Raw genomic sequence first — 21,909 nt, 5'->3', positions numbered from 1 at the left:
ATTCCTTATTCAGATTGGGAATATAAAGTTTCCACTTATGCAGATGATATACTGCTTCATTTGAGAAATCCAGAAACAACCATTCCAAGCTTATTAGAATTGATAGAGAAATTTGGAAAATTTTCAGGATACAAGATAAATTGGAGTAAATCAGAAGTTCTTCCACTTAATGTCCATTGTACAAAAGGTTTATTTGAAACATTCCCCTTTCTATGGAAAGAGGACGGAATAAAATATTTAGGCATTTGGATAAAAAACATGTTGGAGCTCGGTCCCCAAAATTCATCTGATCCCATCCACACAAGCCTCAGTTATGATTTTATATTGAATGCATTTTATTAAAGTATAAAAAGAAACAATATTCTGTACAATTGTCATTTTATAAATACAAATAATTCAGAGCAAGGATCAACAAAACCCCTGTCTCCCCTCCCCTTCACATATATCCCCTCTACTATCAATAAAACTGAACAAGCCAAATTATTACAGAATGCTACACAGAAATATCATGCTAACAGAATACTGCAGTCACACATGACAGGAATAGTTTTAGGGGAGTGCAACTAGGGCAACTGCCCCCTGGTCAGAGAGTGCCCTAAGCCAGCTGGAAGCTAAAGAAGCACTGCCTGGGTTTTGCAGTCCCCAGTTATGTCTAACACCAGCTCTAGCAGGATATATATTTCAAATCTGATATATTCTAATCACAAAATAGAAATAAAATTATTTTTTTTCTACCTTTTGTCGTCTCTGGTTTCTGCTTTCAATCTTCTTTTCACTCTCTTCCTTCCAGCGTCTGCCCTCTCTGTCTCTTCAATCCAGCATCTGCCCCTTCCATCCACTGTCTGTGCTCTCCCCCTTCCATATGGTATCTGTCTTCTTTCTATGCCCCTCTCCCCTTTCCATCCAGCTTGTGCCCACTCTCTCATTTTTACATGATTCATTCCAGCGTCACTGCTCTCTTCATTTTTATCTCTCCTACACCAGATCTATCATCGTTGTCCCTCTCTGCTTATTTTTCTGCTGACCCCTTCCTATCATCAATCTCTTTACTTTCTCATGCCTGTGTCTCCCCTTCCCCTCCTCTAATCTCTCTGCCAGCTGTTTCCTTCCTTTTTTCATTCTCCCTTCCCTCCTCCTCCTCTCCAGCAGTAACTCTCTTCCCTTCCTCCCCTCCCAGCAGCATCTCTCCTTCTCCCTCTCCAGTAGCAGCTTTCCCTTTTTTTCCCTTGCCCACAAGCTTCCCTCCAGGTCCAGTAGCAGCTGTCCCTTTTTTTCCTTTGCCCAGCAGCTTCCCAGACTCCTTTCCCTCCTCCCCTCCCAGCAGCATCTCTCCTTCTCCTTCCCTCAAGCTCCAGTAGCAGCTGTCCCTTTTTTTCTCTTGCCCAGCAACTTCCCAGACTCCTTTCCCTTCTCCCCTCCCAGCAGCATCTCGCCTTCTCCCTCTCCAGTAGCAGCTGTCCCTGTTTCCCCTTGCCCAGCAGCTTCCCAGACTCCAATAGTGGCTTTCTCCCCTCCCAGCAGCTCTCCTTACTTCTCAGCGCAGTGATTCAGAAAGGCAGCCTCGGGTCCTTTGTTGGGTCGCGCCGCCTCTGAGGAAAGAGGAAGTTGTATCATCAGAGGCAGTCGCGACTCAGCAAAAGCCCCGAGGCTGCCTTCCTGAATCGCTGCGCTGGGAAGTAAAGGAGAGCTGCAGAGAGGGGAGAAAGCCATTGTCGGAGGCTCCCCAAGATCTCTCCGGCCCAGCGCAGACTTCAGATGTTGATCTTGCCAGCCCTGCGCGGACCGGCAGGAAATTGAAGGGAGTCAATCTTGCCGGCCCTGCGCGAACCGGCAAAAATTTCCTGCAGATCGGCACCAGTCCGCGGACCGACAGTTAAAGAACTGTGTATTAGAAGATGTTATTTCTAATGGTAAACTGCTTGAGTTTCACAGTTGCAACATAAATATAGTATTAATAATTCACAAAGTTATAGATGGTTGCAACTGAAGCAGGCTATTCAGGAGGGGTTCCCTGAATGGAAAAATCTCACTAATCAATATAGTTTAGAGTTCTTGTGCTTTCCTGAGACTTCCTGAGACACCAGGCCACACTGTGGTACAAATTAATATCTGGATTTGTAAATAAAAAACCAAAAAATGGTCTTCGAGACATTTGGAGCATTGAGATCAAGCATCAAATTACGGTGTCTCAATGGCCACGAATTTGGTTTTGGAGGATGAGGTGTGCAGTGTCTGCATCTATGAAACAAACTTGTTTTTTTCTGTTACATAGAGCCTTTTGGACCCCTGTTCATTTACATAAATTAGTTAGCTCTAAGTCTGATAGATGTTGGCACTGCAATTTCAAAGCTGGAACTCTAGATCATCTATTATTCTATTGTCCATTTATTTTGGATTTCTGGAAATCAATATGGGGCCAAATAAATAATTTATTGGAGAATGGCCCTATCATATGATACTATTTTATTTGGCATGTCAATGAGGGCAAAGAGTCAAATATCCTCAAAAAATAATAAGCTCTTGCTAATTATGACTGGAGTCGCCATTCAACAAATTACATTTAATTGGAAGAATTGGAGTAGATTAAACTTTAATTTCTGGTGGAATTCTTTGTGTCATTTATATAAGACTAGTATTTTAGCCCGTTACATTAACGGGTGCTAGAATATATGTCTGTCTGTCTGTTTTTATTTCCGTGTCTCTCTCTCTGTCCTGCTGTCTTTCTTTCTGTCTGTCTCTGTCCCTGGCCCCCTTTGTCTGTCTGTGTCTCTCGCTGTCCCTGTGTTTTTCTTCTTTTATTTCTGTCTCCCTTCCTCCCGCTGGCGGTAGAATATATGTCTGTGTTTCTTTCTGTTTCTCTCCATACTCTCATTCACCTTGTCATCTCCCTTTTGACCTCATACAAATGGCTCACCACTTTCAGAATACCCCTCCCTCTCTCCACTGTCAGTCTATATCTCCCTGTCCCTTTCTCTTCATCCCCTAGCATCTTCTTATCCCAGCTCTCTGCCCTCCCATGGATTCTTTTTTCCTCCATTTTCTGTTGTTCTTCTTCCTTCCCCCCTTGATGCTGAACAATAAGATGGAGGGAAAAAAAGAGATGCTGCATCTCTCTCCCCTTTCCACCCCCAGACCTAACATTTCTCCCTCTCTTCCATCCCTAGGTCCAACTTCCCTCCCCCAGGTCCACCATCTCTCCCCAATAGTCCTCCCTTCAAGTATCTCTTTCCCCAGATCCAGCTTCTCTCCCTTCAGACCATTACCTACCATCTCTCTCTCTCCTCTGTTCCTGGCCCCATAAGCTGTCCCCCATGCCCAGTCTGGCACTTCTTTTAAAACTCTCCCCCTTTGCACTTTATAAAAATTAAAAAAAAGTTAATCCAGGGAATTTCCTAGGCCCAACATGTTCTCCCTCTTCTCTCCATTCCATTCCGATATTGCCTTCACCTTCTGTGTCGCTGAAAAATCCGCTGGCCTCAGCTGTGATTCAGGAACGTTGTCCGTGGCTCCCCTTCCTGCTTTCAATCTGCCGCGGTTCTCCCCCCTCCCCCCCCCCGGCGGAATGTTTCTGAATCGCAGCCGAGGGTGGTGGATTTTTCAGCAAAACAGAAGGCGAGGGCGACATATTAGTCCGGTCCCTTTCTCCTTCCCTACTTCCCTGTGCAGCAGCCGCAGCATTCCCTCTCCCTCCATTAACCGCGAGAGGAGCCTGCACACGGACCTAACAGGCCGAGCCTCCAGCAGTCTAACTTCCCAGCGGCTCCTCTGACGATCGCCGCCTTCTCCGACGCAGGAGCGGCGCTGCAGCGTCTGTGAAGCTGAAAAAAACTTCGGCCCATTTCCGTGCTCGGCCGCGGCGAGCTACAGGTGCCGTGGTCTGCAGCTGCTGACATCCGTTGTGACTTTTTTCTTTTTTTTTTAGTTGAAAGACGCGGCGGTGGCTCCTCTCATGATCCCCACCTGCGTCGGAAGTCCGACGCAGGCGGGGATCGTGAAAGTAGCCACCGCCGTGTCTTTCAAACAACCGTAAGCCGCGCATGCGCACTTCCTATGTGTCGCTACAGCTCACAGAAAAGCGGTGCACACTTAGGAACTGCGCATGCGCGGCTTACCATTTTATTATATTAGATGGAAAGAATATTAGCCATAAAGAAAGGACATTTTAATAAGTTCAAGGATGTTTGGGACCATTAACAGATTATTGTAACGAGTAAATAACATTTTTTCCCTTAATTATACAATTGCAAATGAGAGGGGAGGGGTAGGGGGATTCTGATCTTATATTAGTTTGGATTAGTAGAAAAGAATATATTATATGATATACGTGATTACATATGATATGGTAAGGGTGGTAGGGGGATAAATTTCATTAAGATGATTGTAACAGAAATTCAATTGATGTTTGTAAGTTTAAATGTTATTTCCGATTACATTTTTAAGTTATACAAATGAATAAAGATTTTTTTAAAAAAACCATATTACACTATAAAAGCACTTAAAATTAATCAAATTGTAATCTATGACAAATAAATATATCACCCCCCATATTCATATTCAAAAATTGCAATCAAATTAAAGAATTAAAAAATATATTCCAACCTCCTCCTCCCACCCACCCTGGACGTGTATGACCAAAGGGCAAAATCAATAATCACTCTTCGCAAAATTTTGTCAATGACTCCGAAATCTTCAGAAATTTTTTGTAATGTCCCTGTTGTATAGCCATGATACGCTCCATTTTAAAAACGTGACAGAGAGACTCCCACCAAAAGGTATAGTTCAATCTATCCTAGTTTTTCCAATTCCTTAAAATAAACTGTTTGGCAACCCCTGTCATAATAAAGAAAAGTTTATTATTGAGATGATATTTGGCTTTTAGCTCTCATCATAGTGCCAAATAGCACAGTGTCATATGTTAGCGCCACTGGATTTTTCCATTACATTGTTTATCTGATCCCAAATGGATCTCCAAAATTGAAGTATCAATAATATAATAAATGATCCAATGTCCCAGGTTCAAGATGACAGTGCCAGCATATATTAGACTTGGAACTATCTAATTTCTGCAATCTAAACGGAGTGTAAAACGCTCTATGTAACAAGAAAAACCAAGTTTGTCTCATAGATGCAGACACCGTACATCTCATCCTCCAAGTCCAAATTTTTGGCCATTGAGATGCAGCAGGAACTGCCTTTTGCCCACACCGAAACCGGTGGCAGAGAGAGGCAGGAGCTGATCCTGCAGGGTGTGGGAGTCGATCGCCCCCCCTGAATCCAGCGGGTTCTTCTTTAAAATCATCACTTCAGCGGGAACTGCCTTTTTCCCCGCACCAAAACCGGCAGGCAGGCAGAGAGAGGCAGGAGCCTGATCCTGCAGGGCGTGAGAGTTGATCCACCCCTCCCCCGAATCCAGTGGGGGCTTCTTTAAAATCAACAGTGTCAATGGCGCACAGCCGTTGGGTGCACCGGCAAAGGTGCCTGCCCTTTTGTGAAGCGACGGATTTGAATAATCCCGGCGTAGACCTCCCATCTCACAGATGGATTAATCCCCAAGTTCTAACCTCAGCAGATCTAACAAGGCTGGTACACGCCTTTGCGAAGAGACTGAGCGGAAAGACGGAAAAATTCAGAAAATGAACAGAAAGACATAGTAACATAGTAGATGACGGCAGATAAAGACCTGAATGGTCCATCCAGTCTGCCCAACCTGATTCAATTAAAAAAGTTTTATTTTTTTTTAATTGTTTTCTTCTTAGCTATTTCTGGGCAAGAATCCAAAGCGTTACCCGGTACTGTGCTTGGGTTCCAACTGCCGAAATCTCTGTTAAGACTTACTCCAGCCCATCTACACCCTCCCAGCCATTGAAGCCCTCCCCTGCCCATCCTCCACCAAACGGCCATACACAGACACAGACCGTGCAAGTCTGCCCAGTAACTGGCCTAGTTCAATATTTAATATTATTTTCTGATTCTAAATCTTCTGTGTTCATCCCACGCTTCTTTGAACTCAGTCACAGTTTTACTCTCCACCACCTCTCTCATGAGCGCATTCCAGGCATCCACTACCCTCTCCGTAAAGTAGAATTTCCTAACATTGCCCCTGAATCTACCACCCCTCAACCTCAAATTATGTTTTTACCTCTGGTTTTACCATTTTACTTTCTCTGGAAAAGATTTTGTTCTACGTTAATACCCTTCAAGTATTTGAACGTCTGAATCATATCTCCCCTGTCTCTCCTTTCCTCTAGGGTATACATATTCAGGGCTTCCAGTCTCTCCTCATACGTTTTCGGTTGCAAGCCTCCTATCATTTTCGTCGCCCTCCTCTGGACCGCCTCAAGTCTTTTTACGTCTTTCGCCAGATACGGTCTCCAAAACTGAACACAATACTCCAAATGGGGCCTCACCAATGACCTGTACAGGGGCATCAACACCTTCTTCCTTCTACTGACTACGCCTCTCTTTATACAGCCCAGCATCCTTCTGGCAGCAGCCACTGCCTTGTCACACTGTTTTTTCGCCTTTAGATCTTCGGACACTATAACCCCAAGGTCCCTCTCCCCGTCCGTGCATATCAGCTTCTCTCCTCCCAACATATACGGTTCCTTCCTATTATTAATCCCCAAATGCATTACTCTGCATTTCTTTGCATTGTATTTTAGTTGCCAGGCATTAGACCATTCCTCTAACTTTTGCAGATCCTTTTTCATATTTTCCACTCCCTCTTCAGTGTCTACTCTGTTACAAATCTTGGTATCATCTGCAAAAAGGCACACTTTTCCTTCTAACCCTTCAGCAATGTCACTCACAAACATATTGAACAGGATTGGCCCCAGCACCGAACCCTGAGGGACTCCACTAGTCACCTTTCCTTCCTTCGAGCGACTTCCATTAACCACCACCCTCTGGCGTTTGTCCGACAGCCAGTTTCTGACCCAGTTCACCACTTTGGGTCCTAACTTCAGCCCTTCAAGTTTGTTCAACAGCCTCCTATGAGGAACTGTATCAAAGGCTTAGCTGAAATCTAAGTAAATTACATCTAGCATATGTCCTCGATCCAGCTCTCTGGTCACCCAATCAAAAAATTCAATCAGGTTCGTTTGGCACGATTTACCTTTTGTAAAGCCATGTTGCCTCGGATCCTGTAACCCATTAGATTCAAGGAAGTACACTATCCTTTCTTTCAGCAACACTTCCATTATTTTTCCAACAACTGAAGTGAGGCTCACTGGCCTGTAGTTTCCTGCTTCATCCCTGTGATCACTTTTATGAATAAGGACCACATCCGCTCTCATCCAATCCCCAGGAATCACTCCCGTCTCCAGAGATTTGTTGAACAAGTCTTTAATAGGACTCGCCAGAACCTCTCTGAGCTCCCTTAGTATCCTGGGATGGATCCCGTCTGGTCCCATCGCTTTGTCCACCTTCAGTTTTTCAAGTTGCTCATAAACACCCTCCACCGTGAACGGCGCAAAATCTACTCCATTTTCTCGTGTAACTTTTCCAGACAATCTCGGTCCTTCTCCAGGATTTTCTTCTGTGAACACAGAACAGAAGTATTTGTTTAGCACATTTGCTTTCTCTTCATCACTCTCCACATATTGGTTCCCAGCATCTTTTAGCAATTCCATTTTTTATCTTCATCCTTTCACTAATATATCTGAAAGGAGGAAGATAAAAAATGGAATTGCTAGGCTAAAAGATGCTGGGAACCAATATGTGAGAGTGATGAGGAGAAAGCAAATGTGCTAAACAAATACTTCTGTTCTGTGTTCACAGAAGAAAATCCTGGAGAAGGACCGAGATTGTCTGGCAAAGTTACACGAGAAAATGGAGTAGATTCTGCGCCGTTCACGGAGGAGGGTGTTTATGAGCAACTGATACCAAAACCACCTAATAAGTATAACAACCTGTTTTAGCTCCAAAAAAAAAAAAAAAATTTAAAGTTTAATAAAAAGTTTTAATAGCTTGTTAAATGTTTGTAGAATCTAAAAGTTTAAAGCGAATGTTTGCCGAATTTAAAAGTCTGACTAATGCAAACTATTACCACTAGATAACAGACTTATAGCAGATTGGAAACTATTAGCATTAGAAGACAGAATAATATTAGATTAGAAATTCAATATATTAGAATTGATTAATATATTAGTATTGATTAACTCCTCAAACCCATACCGAACTAGATATGTTAGGTACAATGATCACCACACTTAGTACCACATCTTCAAATTATACACAAGCAATTCTTCTGATACTCCTTCTCCTAACTGACTGGAAAGCAACTGCAAACAATATATATCCAATACCAATCATAGCAAACTCCAAAGAAATTACCCAACCAAACTGGCATCTCACAATAGACAGAAACTCAAACCATCAGTCTTTCACATACCAACCCTCCCCAAAATCAACAAGTAGAAAACCAACAAACCCATACAAAACCAAAAAACAACCCCACCAAAGACCACTCACAACATACCAATAGAATACACCATTCTCAAGTGTGCATATATGAACATCAGAGCCATAGGCCCTAAAACAGAACACATAAAAAACTGGATAGAAGAAGATAACCTAGACTACCTATTCCTCACAGAGACTTGGTTTACCTCTGACAAGGACCCCAGAATAACTGAAGTTTGCCCAAAAAGCCACAAATTAACATTAGTCTGCAGAGAAAATAAAGAGGAGGAGGAATTGCCATCATAGCCAGAAACAACATAAACTTAAAAATACAACACAAAACAACCGACCAATACATGGATTTACTAGCCTGTCAACTGTCAAGCACATCACTTAAAGGAACACTAACATGCATATTATGCTATATAACCCCAAGTAACTGGAGCACAGCTAAACCAATATTTGATTAATTTATTTATCGAAACTCTCTAACGACAACCTATAACCTCCTTCTAGGAGACCTCAAACTCCACCTCGAAAACCAATCGTGCAAAAATGTAGAAACCTTACTAGCATATCTCGAGGCCTTAACATATAAAATCTTAGATCCTCAAACCACACACGAAAAAGGACACCAACTAGACATTGCAGCCTACATGTCCCAACAGATCACACAACCAGAGATCCAAACGGAAAATGGAACCATTCCCTTTGGTCTGATCTCTACACTTACTCCTTCGAAATCAATTGGACCAGTAACAAAAACATTCCAACTACTCAACAAACAACTTACAACTCACGCAAACATATAGATCCCACCACATTCTGGACAAAAACAGACAACATAATCCAATACTACACACCCAAAGACTTCATCTCAAAATGGAACCATCTAAGTACTGCAACCCTGGACGAATTAGCCCCAGAAAAAAACAAAATCCACAGAAAATCAGACAAGTGGTTCAACAACGAACTACTCCAACTCAAAAGACAAGGAAAAATTGGAGTAAGTTAAATTATAATTTCTGGTAGAATTCCTTATGTCATGTTTATAAAATGGAGAGATTTATTGCAATACAGCGGGATGTTTCAGGAAATTTCAAGATGTGTGGGAGCCATTAACAAGTATTGTACTGATTAGAAGACATGTTTCCCTTAAATTTACAAGTTCAGTTGTGAGGGAGGGAGGGGGATAATTTTATTATTATATATTGTACAAGGTATTTGATTGTATGATAGGAAAGGGTGGGAAGGGTAGGAGATGAGAGCATACTATTTGTACCATTGATATATTTATTATTAATTTGTTTGGATTTAAGTCACACTTATTGTAAGTCTGAAAATGAATAAAGAATTAAAAAAAAAAGACAATGCAGACAACTAGAAAGAAAATGGAGAAAAAGCAGCCAAGAATCCACAAAAACAGCATGGATAGTAACAAACCAAAAATACAAACAAAAACTGAAAGAAAAAAGAAAGTCATACTACTCAAAACAAATAGGAGAAGGACCCTAAGACACAAAAAAGCTATTCCAGCTACTAAAAGTTCTCACAAACACCACACCCTACATTTCCAACAGCAACTCCCCCCTCATTCAGCCACCCTCTTAGCCACATACTTCAAAAATAAGATCGCAAACATCAGAGCCTCATTCAACGGAACCCCCACACACATAGAGACATCATTGCCCCCTACAGAAAAAGAACTTACTTGGATTTCCCCCCTACAGAACTTACTTGGATTTTCCCCCTAAAGAAAAATAATTTACTTGGATTTCAGCAAAACCTTTGATACAGTTCCTCATAGGAGGCTGTTGAACAAACTTGAAGGGCTGAACTTAGGACCCAAAGTGGTGAACTGGGTCAGAAACTGGCTGTCGGACAGACGCCAGAGGGTAGTGGTTAATGGAAGTCACTCGAAGGAAGGAAAGGTGAGTAGTGGAGTCCCTCAGGGTTTGGTGCTGGGGCCAATCCTGTTCAATATGTTTTTGAGTGACATTGCTGAAGGGTTAGAAGGAAAAGTGTGCCTTTTTGCAGATGATACCAAGATTTGTAACAGAGTAGACACCGAAGAGGGAGTGGAAAATATGAAAAAGGATCTGCAAAAGTTAGAGGAATGGTCTAATGCCTGGCAACTAAAATTCAATGCAAAGAAATGCAGAGTAAAGCATTTGGGGATTAATAATCGGAAGGAACCGTATATGCTGGAAGAAGAGAAGCTGATATGCACGGACGGGAAGAGGGACCTTGGGGTGATAGCGTCCGAAGATCTAAAGGCGAAAAAACAGATCTAAAGGCGAAAAAACAATGTGACAAGGCAGTGGCTGCTGCCAGAAGGATGCTGGGCTGTATAAAGAGAGGCGTAGTCAGTAGAAGGAAGAAGGTATTGATGCCCCTGTACAGGTAATTGGTAAGGCCCCACTTGGAGTATTGTGTTCAGTTTTGGAGATCGTATCTGGCGAAGGGCGTAAGAACACTTGAGGCGGTCCAGAGGAGGGCGACGAAAATGATAGGAGGCTTACGCCAGAAGACGTATGAGGAGAGACAGGAGAGATATGATTCAGACGTTCAAATACTTGAAGGGTTTTAACGTAGAACAAAATCTTTTCCAGAGAAAGTAAAATGGTAAAACCAGAGGACATAATTTGAGGTTGAGGGGTGGTAGATTCAGGGGCAATGTTAGGAAATTCTACTTTACAGAGAGGGTAGTGGATGCCTGGAATGAGTTCCCGAGAGAGGTGGTGGAGTGTAAAACTGTGACTGAGTTCAAAGAACTGTGGGATGAACACAGAGGATTTAGAATCAGAAAATAATATTAAATATTGAACTAAGGCCAGTACTGGGCAGACTTGCACGGTCTGTGTCTGTATATGGCCGTTTGGTGGAGGATGGGCTGGGGAGGGCTTCAATGGCTGGGAGGGTGTAGATGGGCTGGATTAAGTCTTAACAGAGATTTCGGCAGTTGGAACCCAAGCACAGTACAGAGTAAAGCTTTGGATTCTTGCCCAGAAATAGCTAAGAAGAAAAAATTAAAAAATTTAAATTGAATCAGGTTGGGCAGACTGGATGGACCATTCGGGTCTTTATCTGCCGTCATCTACTATGTTACTAGAACCAGTCACAGCAGATAGAACCTGGTCCCATTTCTCACCCATACAATGGTCAGACTTCAACAATCTATATAATAAATACAGTCATGCAGCTTGCAACCTTAACCATTGCCCCCATACCTACTGAAAACCTCAAGTACATTATTCCGCTCCCTGCTTCTACAATGGATACATTCTTTACTACTAGAGGGTCATTTCCCACAAGAACTCAGCGAAATCATCATAACTGATATTAAAAGACCCCAAAGGAGCAATGGACCAACCATCCAAAAACAGACCCATAGCCTCAATCCCACTATACGTCAAACTGATGGAAGGCCTCATAGCCAAAACTTTAACTTCATACCTAGATAATCACAACTTACTTCACCCCACACAGTCTGGCTTCAGAGCCAACTACAGCACGGAGACCCTACTAGGAACACTAATGGACACTGCCAGACAATACCTCTGTATAGGCAAGAAAATTCTGCTCATACTACTAGACCTCTCTGCAGCCTTCGACCTGGTAGATCACGACATTCTTCTACAAACTTTAGACTCCATAGGAATCTCAGGCAAGGTATTTGCATGGTTCAAAGGCTTCCTACAATCCAGAACCTACAGTGTTAAAACAATGCAAGAAAGATCAGAACCATGGTCCAACCCCTGCGGAGTTCCCCAAGGATCACCCCTATCACCCACACTATTTAATATATACATAGCCTCCCTCAGCTCCTACCTAGACAAACATGGCATAACTTCATACAGCTATGCAGATGACATCACTATTCTCCTCCCCTTCGACCACCCAGAACCCACCATGACAAGCACAAAACACAGAACACTCTAAACAGTAGCAACATGGATGACAGCACAAATTAAATCTTAACCCTGACAAAACAAACATCCTCCTAGAAAACAACAAAACTCCAACCTTAACAAATCTAGTAATAAACTCGATCTCATACCCCATTCAACCCACACTAAAACTTCTTGGAGTAATAATTGACAGAGGCTGTACCATGCAACCACAAATCAACAAAGTAATAAAAGCATCGTTCGTGACCATGAGAAATCTAAGACAAATCTGAAAATTCTTTGACAGGAAACAATTCCTACTTTTGGTACAATCTCTTATCCTTGCACAGTCTATGTCCTGTTTATGGCCATTCAGTTTAGGATGGGCTGGGGAGGGCTTCGACAGCTGGGATTGTTTAGATGGGCTGGAGTGAGCTTTGACAGAGACTCCAATAGATTGAACCTAAGCACACTACCGGGCAGAGCCCAGAAATGTTGAAGAAAAAGGACAATTTAAATTAAATCATTAATTTGTAGAACACCGGGAGACTTCGGATCTACAAAACAAGTCTCCAAACGGCGTGCAGCCGTTCGGCGTGCCGACGAAGGAGCCTTCCTGCCTTTACAGTTTCGGTTTGGGCGGTTCTGCCTGCCACTGCGCCTGACCTTTTTCCTTCAACCCCCAAGGTCCGCCGAACAGTCTCTCCTCCCCCAGCGACTTTACAAAAACAGAGGAAAGAGGTAGCTTTCCACCTTCTTGCTCCCCCTCCCTCCTCATTGCTGTAAGTTCCTCCTCCCCCCTCCCTCTCTGAATTTTGTTAGGCTCAAATCGTCTGTTCTTATATTGCACCCATTACTGTGATCCTTGCCCGTCCCCTTCACATTAATAGCTAGCCACTATACCGAACTGTATTCCTCCCTTTGTTCCTGCCTTAGCGCTATACCGTTCAACCACCAAAGTTGTATTTCATTGGTACTCATTGTATTTCATTATATTTTATTGGAAATTGTTAGATGCTAAACTGTACTGTATTTTACTGGAAACTGTTAGATGCTAAACTCCACTCCTTCCGTGATCAGTACCTGAACCCCCTCCCCGCTCACCCTTCCTCCCACTAACTCATTAAGTCCCCGCCCAGTCCTGGCTTCCCGACAGTGCAGCCTCCCCTTGCTAAACCCCTCCGATTAAGCCCCCTCTGCATACGATTCCGCATGGAATACCCTATTGCTCAGGTTCCAAAAGATAAATAGTTTCAGAGGTAAATCCGCTCTCACTGCTGGGATTCGGGTTTAACCACTCTTTCCCCCCAGTGTTATCCAAAAAAAAAAAAAAAAAAGACTCTCCCTACTTAGCAAACTGTTTCACACACGATCCAAACAAGCCCTGCCTCCAAGCTCAAACATGAAGCCTCCCTTTTGGCTCCTATTTCTCCTTCTCTGCTCCTCTCTTAAGATCACCCTCTGCTTGAAACCCCCTTCCCCCAATCCACCAGACTCCCCAAATGTCACTAATACCTGCCCCAGCCTCAAAATCCCCACGCTGTTGCGCACTAGAAGTCACTCTCACAAACATAAACCCCGCAAAGCCAACCTCGCCTACTTAAAACCTGTGCCCCCCGCCAACCTTCCCAACCATGCCCCGGACTCTCTAACCCCAGTCCCGATACTTTACTGCAACGCCAGATCCGTATGTAACAAGACCCAAATTATGAAAGATCTCCTCACAGATTCCGATCCTGGATTCTTCTGTATCACAGAGTCCTGGATCAAAAAAGATGATTATTTTACACAAAACGAGATTTGCCCCCAGGGCTACCAAGGCCTCTTTTCTCCTAGACTAAACCGAAAAGGAGGCGGATTGGCACTCCTCTACAAATCTTTCTTCAATGTTGAACTTCTCGAAAAAGGCAGCCACCACTCACTAGAATATATGCTAGCCTCAATCAATGATGAGCTCCATCTACACCCACTAGGTATCTTATTACTCTATCGCCCGCCCACCCCCTGGAGCAATTCCTCCGAACTTGTTTACGAGACCATATCAAACGCATTCCTTAAGTTCCAAAGACTACTGATCATCGGAGATATCAATCTCCACCTTGATGACACCTCCAGCAAAGATACATCCGATTTCAATAATTTCCTCATCTCTCTCGGCCTCTCCCCCCCCTGCCCCCTCTCCAACCCATGAAAAAGGCCACACACTAGACCTCATCAGCTTCCTCGATCTCACGGATTACAAAACTTCAACCGATGACATCCGTTGGGACCACGTTCCCTGGTCCGACCACTATCTAGGAACCTTCTGTCTCCCCATCTTTATGTCTCACCTTGGAACCTCTCCTCAGCCCTCTAAGTCCATTACTTTCCGCAAGAAAATTTCAAGTGATCAGTTCTGGCCCAAATTTCTTGACACTCTCTCATCCAATCCTAAGCCATCAGATTCTGCAACCAACTGGCACAATTGGACCACTCTCTCAGAATCCACCTACCAATCTCTCGCCCCGCTGTCCACCAAAACCATCTCCTACCCCCGTAAGGCCCCCTGGTACCTCCCACAACACAGGGTGCTAAAACAAAAATGTCGATCCCTGGAACGCATCTGGAAAAAATCTAAATCCCCCGCAGATAAACAAATCTGGAGAGTCAACATTAAACTCTACAACAATACACTCAAAAGAGCTAGGAAAAATTTCTATGGTGACAAGATCTCCAGTTCAAAAAACCAGAACAGTATGCTGTTCAATATCTGGCGCTCCTTAACTCCCAACACCAACCCTTCTATACTTCCCTCCTCCCCATCAGTGGACCTACTAGCAAACTTTTTCAATGAAAAGGTCACCGCCTTGAGAAGCTCCTTCCCTCCCGTAGTCTCCTACAATCCTCTGGTGCCCGCCTCCCCCGATCCTACTACAAAGGTCCCCACCCCTGTCCCAGTCAACAGATCCTGGACTACCTTTGAGCAAGTATCCGATTCGCAGGTCCTCAAACTCTGCCTGAAACTGAAATCCTGTAATTGCACCTTGGATCCATTCCCATCCTATCTATTTGAGAAAATACCCACACAGGCCATCTCCTCTCTCACCATACTCATAAATTCTGCCCTATCATCGGGCCTCCTCTCCCCTGAAATGGGACGCATTGCACTGACCCCCCTACTGAAGAAAGCTGACCTAGACCCCTCCTCCCCACCCAATTATCGCCCAATAGCTAACATTCCGCTCCTAACCAAATTGCTAGAGTCCATCGTCTCCTCCCAACTCTCAGCCTACCTGGAAAGATTCTCTGTCCTCCTACCCTATCAATACGGCTTCAGACCCAACTTCAGTACTGAAACCCTCCTGGCCTCCCTAATCTCAAAGATCCAACAATTTCACTCTCACAAAAAATTTGCCGTTCTCCTTCAATTCGACCTCTCTGCTGCCTTCGACGTTGTCCACCATGACATCCTAATCTTCCTACTCTCCGAGATCGGCATTAGTTCTACAGTCCTTGACTGGTTCTCGAACTTCTTATGTTCTCGCTCTTACACCGTCACCAAACATGGTTCCTCTTCCTCCCCATGGAAACCGACTTGTGGAGTCCCACAAGGCTCCCCCCTATCTCCCATCCTCTTCAACATTTATATGTCCTCCCTGAATCTTCTCCACCTATCCCCCCTAGAAACACTCTACACTTACGCCGACGATATCCTGGTCCTCATCGAGACCGACGCGAACCTCACCAATCTCGCAGCTAACATTTCTTCTTGCATAACCAAACTCCAATCCTGGGCTCACACTGTACAAATGAAATTGAACGAGTCCAAAACTAAACTACTTTGGCTCGGCCCTAAACTTGATCAATTACCCACTTCCATCCCATTGCCCACAGGCTCCTCTCTACAGCTGGAATTCTCTAGCAAAGTTCTGGGCATCACCATAGATTCATCATTATCCTTCAACGACCACCTCAACTCCCTGATAAAAAAATGCTTTTGCAGCCTTCACATGCTGAGGAAAGTGAGATCCTGCTTCCACCAAAAACACTTTGCCGTCCTCGTACAATCCATTATCCTCTCCAGATTGGATTATTGCAATTCCATTTACCTAAGCTTAACAAAGAAAAGCCTCCACAGACTCCAACTAATCCAGAACACCGCGGCCAAACTTATCTTCTCAAAAAGTAAATTTGACCATGTCACACCGCTCCTATCCAAACTCCACTGGCTTCCCGTTATTTCCAGGGTCTACTTTAAATGTGCCTGCCTAACCTTCAAGATCCTCCACGGTATCCTTCCTCCTTTTATCCCTCTATCCTGGAATTCCTCAAATCCAACCTCCACTAGATCCACTCAAAAATTAAAACTATCCTACCCCTCCTTAAAAGGCATCTCCCTTGTTGGTAAACTTGGCTCTTCCCTCCCTTTCAGAATCACTCAGCTCTGGAACAGCCTCCCCTCCCCTCTCCGCAATTTGAGCCCCCTTCTACCATTCCGTAAGCATCTGAAGACCTGGCTCTTCTCCAGAACGTAACCCCGTCCCGCTCCTGGCACTCTCACACCAACCTCTCTTCTCTCATACTTATATAATTCCACTGGAGTTCCGTTCCTTCCCTAACCATGTAAACCGTGTCGAGCTCCATCTGCGGAGATGATGCGGTATATAAACCCAAGATTTAGATTAGATTAGATTAGATGTACAGTTGGGCAGACTGGATGGACCATTCAGATCTTTATCTGCCATCATTTACTTATGTTTCTATGTATCCCATTTTTCTACCATGTTCATCTCAACACTACCCAGAATTCTTGTTTCAGCATTTTGGTACAATCTCACTGGAATATTCTTCTTTATTACCAAATTTAAAAAACATTGCTAAAGCTTCCTATTTTTCTGCGGCATTCCAGATTGCCGTGCAGAACTAATTGCTCCCCCTCCTGCTGGTATGAACTACCAAAGAATGAGAGTTCTGTTACCCTCCCATTCATGCTAGACCTTCCATATCTTCTGCTCTCAAAATTAAAGTTTCAAGTTTATTAAAAATTTATTATCCCGCCTTTTCAAAATTACAAAGCGGCTTTGCAACAATAAAAAGCAAATACAGGGTAATACAAACACATTAAAATTAATAGCTAAATAATATCCAGTAAAGACTAAGTACTAAGATTTCACAAATCAAACTGACACAAAATTCATTGTAATCTTCAAGTTTATTGCATTTGATATACCCTAAGGGGCAAATTCTATAAATGGTGTCCCAATTGTAGACGGCCTACTGCTGCCTAACCAGCCAATCGGGACACACGTTAAAAAAAAAAAAAAAAAATCCCGAGGCCCACCTAAGCTCACCTAAGGCTAGGTGTGGGTGTGGCTTCACCTCGAAGTGGCCTTAGGTGGCCTAAGAGGCCCTACGCACCTCCCTAGGCCTGCGATAGGCACCTGAAATGTAGGTCTCCAAAATGCTGGCCTACATTTCAAGCAGATGCAGATGCTGAGCTTATCGTAGCAAGGGATCTCCATGCTGTGATAAGTTTAGCGGCTGTGGCAAGCTGTCCCCCCCCCCCCCACTTCTGCCTATGAAGACTACCAGCAGGAGGGATACCTAATCTCTCCTGCCGGAACCCCTCCTCCTGAACATTGCTGGCAGGATGGATGCACAGTCCCTCCTGCTGGGACAACCCCCCCTCCCCCCTGAACATTGCTGGCAGCCTACCAGGAACCTCCCCCCTACCTTATGGCCAGCTACAGGCATGATTTTTCCATTCAAAGATGGCCTTTCTTTTCAATCCTCTCTTACACCTAAAAATGTATCAAAGTGGTACTTTCTTTAAAATTATTGGGAGTCACATTCGATTGTAAATTTACTTATCACTTACATATTAGTACAATCGTCCAATGCGGTTTCCATCGATTACACATGATTAAAGCCTTAGCAAAATTGTTAAGAGCTCACATCCCTGAACATTTTAATCCATTCCCTCATTATTTCATGCATAGATTACTGCAATGCCCTCCTCAAAGGCATTACAAAAAAATGAAATAAGAAGACTCCAAATAATACAAAACACTGCAGTAAAAATCATATTTAACGCAAAAAACTATGAAAGACATTTCTCTTCCTTGATGCTTTTGTAACCTAAACTATCCTTCTAAGGATGACTTAGATTCAAGAAAGGTTTCTACCTTCAGTTCCCCCTCCCTTTGTTATTTTTTTTCCCTTGAATGTTCTCTTTCTTTTTATCAATTGTAGTTTTAACCCTTCTTCCCTTTTGTTCCCGTTCGTCGATGTCTTTAAAAATTGTCATTTCCCCTGGTTTGTCTTTGTTTATATTGTATTTTAATTGGCGCATTGTTTTGGCGTTTTTTTGTACACCGCCTAGAAGGCTTGATTGGGCGGTATAAGAAATTTTAAATAAACTTGAAACTTGATTCTTCCTGCCTCCGGCTGGCTGGCCCGCCTTCCCTGGGCCAACCGGAATCCTAGGCCCCTCTCACAGTGCATTCCAGGATGCTCTGGGAGTGGCCTAAGATTCCAATTGGCCAGATCCCTTAGGCCACCCCCCCTACTGGTAGTCTTCACAGGGGGGCGGGGACAGGTTGTTGCTAAACTTATCACGGCATGGTGTGATAAGCTCAGTGGCAACCCGATTCTCTAACCGGCGCCTATGACATGGATGCGGGATTAGGAGTGTGTCTATGAGGACAGATGCGATTCTCAAAAGCTGCTTAGGCAGTTTCTGAGACTGGGCGTCCTTTACAGAATCCAGCCCTAAATGCCTAGACAGTTTACATAAAATGAAAAACATTTGTACATATGTTTCAAGAGTAATAATAATATTGTTTTGGTTAGATGGGAATGTTGTTACTAATAATACATTTATATCATAGGACAGTAGAATCAACAAGCTATGACCTGTTGCTGAAGACAGATGACGACTGCTATATTGATTTGGATAACATGTTTCAAAGGATAGTGCAAAAAAATCTGAAGAAGCCAAACGTTTGGTGGGGAAAGTAAGTTTTTACAGGTGTTTATATATCTATATGATTTATTTATGCCAAGTTCTTAAAAGTAGCCTCTTTATGCTTTATTTTAGATGTTTTAAATTGCTTTGCAGATGAAAGAGATAAAATGAGGAGTTACCTAGGTAAAGTGAATGAAATGCATGCACGTGAATATTTGAACTCCAGCCAGTACTCCAGCTCAAGAGACTTCATTCCTTGCAGCTAGTCCTATTATTTTAAATCAAAACCCAAATGTTTTGACTGTTTTTAATTTATTTCTCAGATTTCTGTATCACCTTTTCTTGAAGGCTTTGAAACAGTTTACAACAGAGGTAGGGAACTCCAGTCCTCGAGAGCCGTAATCCAGTCGGGTTTTCAGGATTTCTCCAATGAATATGTATTGAAAGCAGTGCATTCAAATAGATCTCATGCATATTCATTGGGGAAATCCTGAAAACCCGACTGGAATATGGCTCTCGAGGACCGGAGTTCCCTACCCCTGGTTTACAATAATAAAATGCACACAAAAGAATAAAGCAGTTGTGAGCAACCATGCTTTGCAATGTTTATAGGCAACGAAATTAATTACCTGTTGCAGGTGCTCTTCAAGAACAGCATGATTTAGATCAATGATGGAGCCTAGTTTGGGAAGCCTTTGCTCACTGTTCTCACCTCAGTTGTTATACAGGACCTCCTTAGACTATTGCTAGCTAAAGGAATACAATAGGAGGGAGGATTGGGAAGATTTAAGTCCTTTCCTTGGAGAATACTTGCTACAGGTAACTGTTTTCTCCAAGGAAAAGCTGGACTGTAAAAATCCTTGCCTATGGAACTACCGTATTTTCACGCATATAACGCGTGCTTTATACACGATTTTACAAACCGTGCATAACCATGCGCGTTATACGCGTGAGCGCGTTGTACAAATTTTTTTTACATAGTTCTCCCCCCCCCCCCCCGACGTCTGATTCATCACCCCGAAGGACCGCTGGCACCCCCACCCCGAAGGACCGCTGGCACCCCCACCTTAAGGACCGCTCGCACCCCCACCCGAAGGACCGCTCGCACCCTCACAGCCTCCCACCCCTTCCCCCTCCTGCATGGAGAAGCTGCCTACTGTTGTTTCCGGATGCCAGTGAGCCCAGCTGCTTCCTCTGCCGGCGGACCCGCCCCTTCTCTGAGCCCTGTGCTGCGCTGCTTCCTCTTCCGGCGGTCCCACCCTTTCTCTGACGTCAGGTGGGGGTGCCAGCGGTCCTTCGGGGTGATGAATCGGACGTCGGGGGGGCATCAGGCTTTCAGGGTGGGGACAGGACTTCAAGGGGGGGACAGGACTTCAAGGGGGACAGGCAGACCTTCAAGGGGGTCAGGACTTCAAGGGGGACAGGCAGACCTTCAAGGGGGACAGGACTTCAAGGGAGACAGGCAGACCTTCAAGGGGGGACAGGACTTCAAGGGGGACAGGCAGACCTTCAAGGGGGGACAGGACTTCAAGGGGGACAGGACTTTAAGGGGGACAGGCAGACCTTCAAGGGGGTCAGGACTTCAAGGGGGACAGGCAGACCTTCAAGGGAGACAAGCAGACCTTCAAGGGGGACAGGACTTCAAGGGGGGACAGGACTTCAAGGGGGACAGGCAGACCTTCAAGGGGGGACAGGACTTCAAGGGGGACAGGCAGACCTTCAAGGGGGGACAGGACTTCAAGGGGGACAGGCAGACCTTCAAGGGGAGACAGGACTTCAAGGGGGACAGGCAGACCTTCAAGGGGGGACAGGACTTCAAGGGGGACAGGCAGACCTTCAAGGGGGGACAGGCAGACCGAAAGGGGTGAAAAAGCTATAAAATAAATCCACCAGCGTGTCAATGTGTTGAGAGGAAGAGGTGGTCTGGGAAATTCTGCTGAGAAAACTCCGGGTCATTTCCACCCCCCAGTTACCGTAGTCCACTCCACTCAACTGGTTCACACACTGAGTGGGTCTTTGGGTGTTGTGCCTGGGTAGTTGTTTTGGGATCTCTTCTAGTGGTTTATCAGTATCTCCTTGTGGTCCAAGGAAGGAAACTTTGTTAACCTTAGCATTGACCTTCAGAATATATTTGTAACAGCGCTGCTTGTGTGGCATTAGGCTATGTAGTGATCGAAAGAAAAAAAACAGACCTTTGCATATTTTTGCACTAGATATATGGTGGGTGTATGAGGAGATTCACATTTCCTGCACAGCTAAGTCCTTGTGAAGTTACCTTGTTCTTTCTGTATTTGACATCTAGCAAGGTCTCTGTTTGGAAGGAAAGATCTAAGTTATGGTAAAAGCAGATTGCGTTGCTGGTTTTAAAAATGTTTGGACAAATTCCTGGAGGAAAAGTCCATAGTCTGTTATTAAGACATAGGGGAAGCGTCTGCTTGCCCTGGATCGGTAGCATGGAATGTTGCTATTCTTTGGGTTTTGACCAGGTATTAGTGACCTGGATTGGCTACCATGAGAATGGGCTACTGGGCATAATGGACCATTGGTCTGACCCAGTTAGGCTATTCTTATGTTATGTTCTCATCTGTAGGGGCCTTTGTTTTCACTTCTTATTTTAATGTATTTTTATCTGGGAACTTATCAGTGTTTTTTATAATGGGAACAAAAATG

General features: G+C 44.0%; 1 protein-coding gene across 9 annotated transcripts in view; it reads left to right on the top strand.

Moving 5' to 3' along the window:
• B3GALNT2 (beta-1,3-N-acetylgalactosaminyltransferase 2) overlaps nt 1–21,909 on the top strand; it is a 345,788-nt gene that overhangs the window by 208,686 nt on the left and 115,193 nt on the right. For all 9 annotated transcript variants that reach the window (XM_033936244.1, XM_033936247.1, XM_033936246.1 and 6 more), the window contains one exon: nt 19,163–19,288. In XM_033936244.1, the coding sequence (XP_033792135.1) occupies nt 19,163–19,288 (126 nt within the window). The remainder of the gene's footprint in view (nt 1–19,162; nt 19,289–21,909) is intronic.

Source organism: Geotrypetes seraphini, chromosome 3, assembly GCF_902459505.1.
Source record: "Geotrypetes seraphini chromosome 3, aGeoSer1.1, whole genome shotgun sequence".
Lineage (NCBI taxonomy): Eukaryota > Metazoa > Chordata > Amphibia > Gymnophiona > Dermophiidae > Geotrypetes > Geotrypetes seraphini.
Note: the sequence above shows the minus strand (reverse complement) of the source record. Positions and strands in the feature narration are given on the sequence as shown.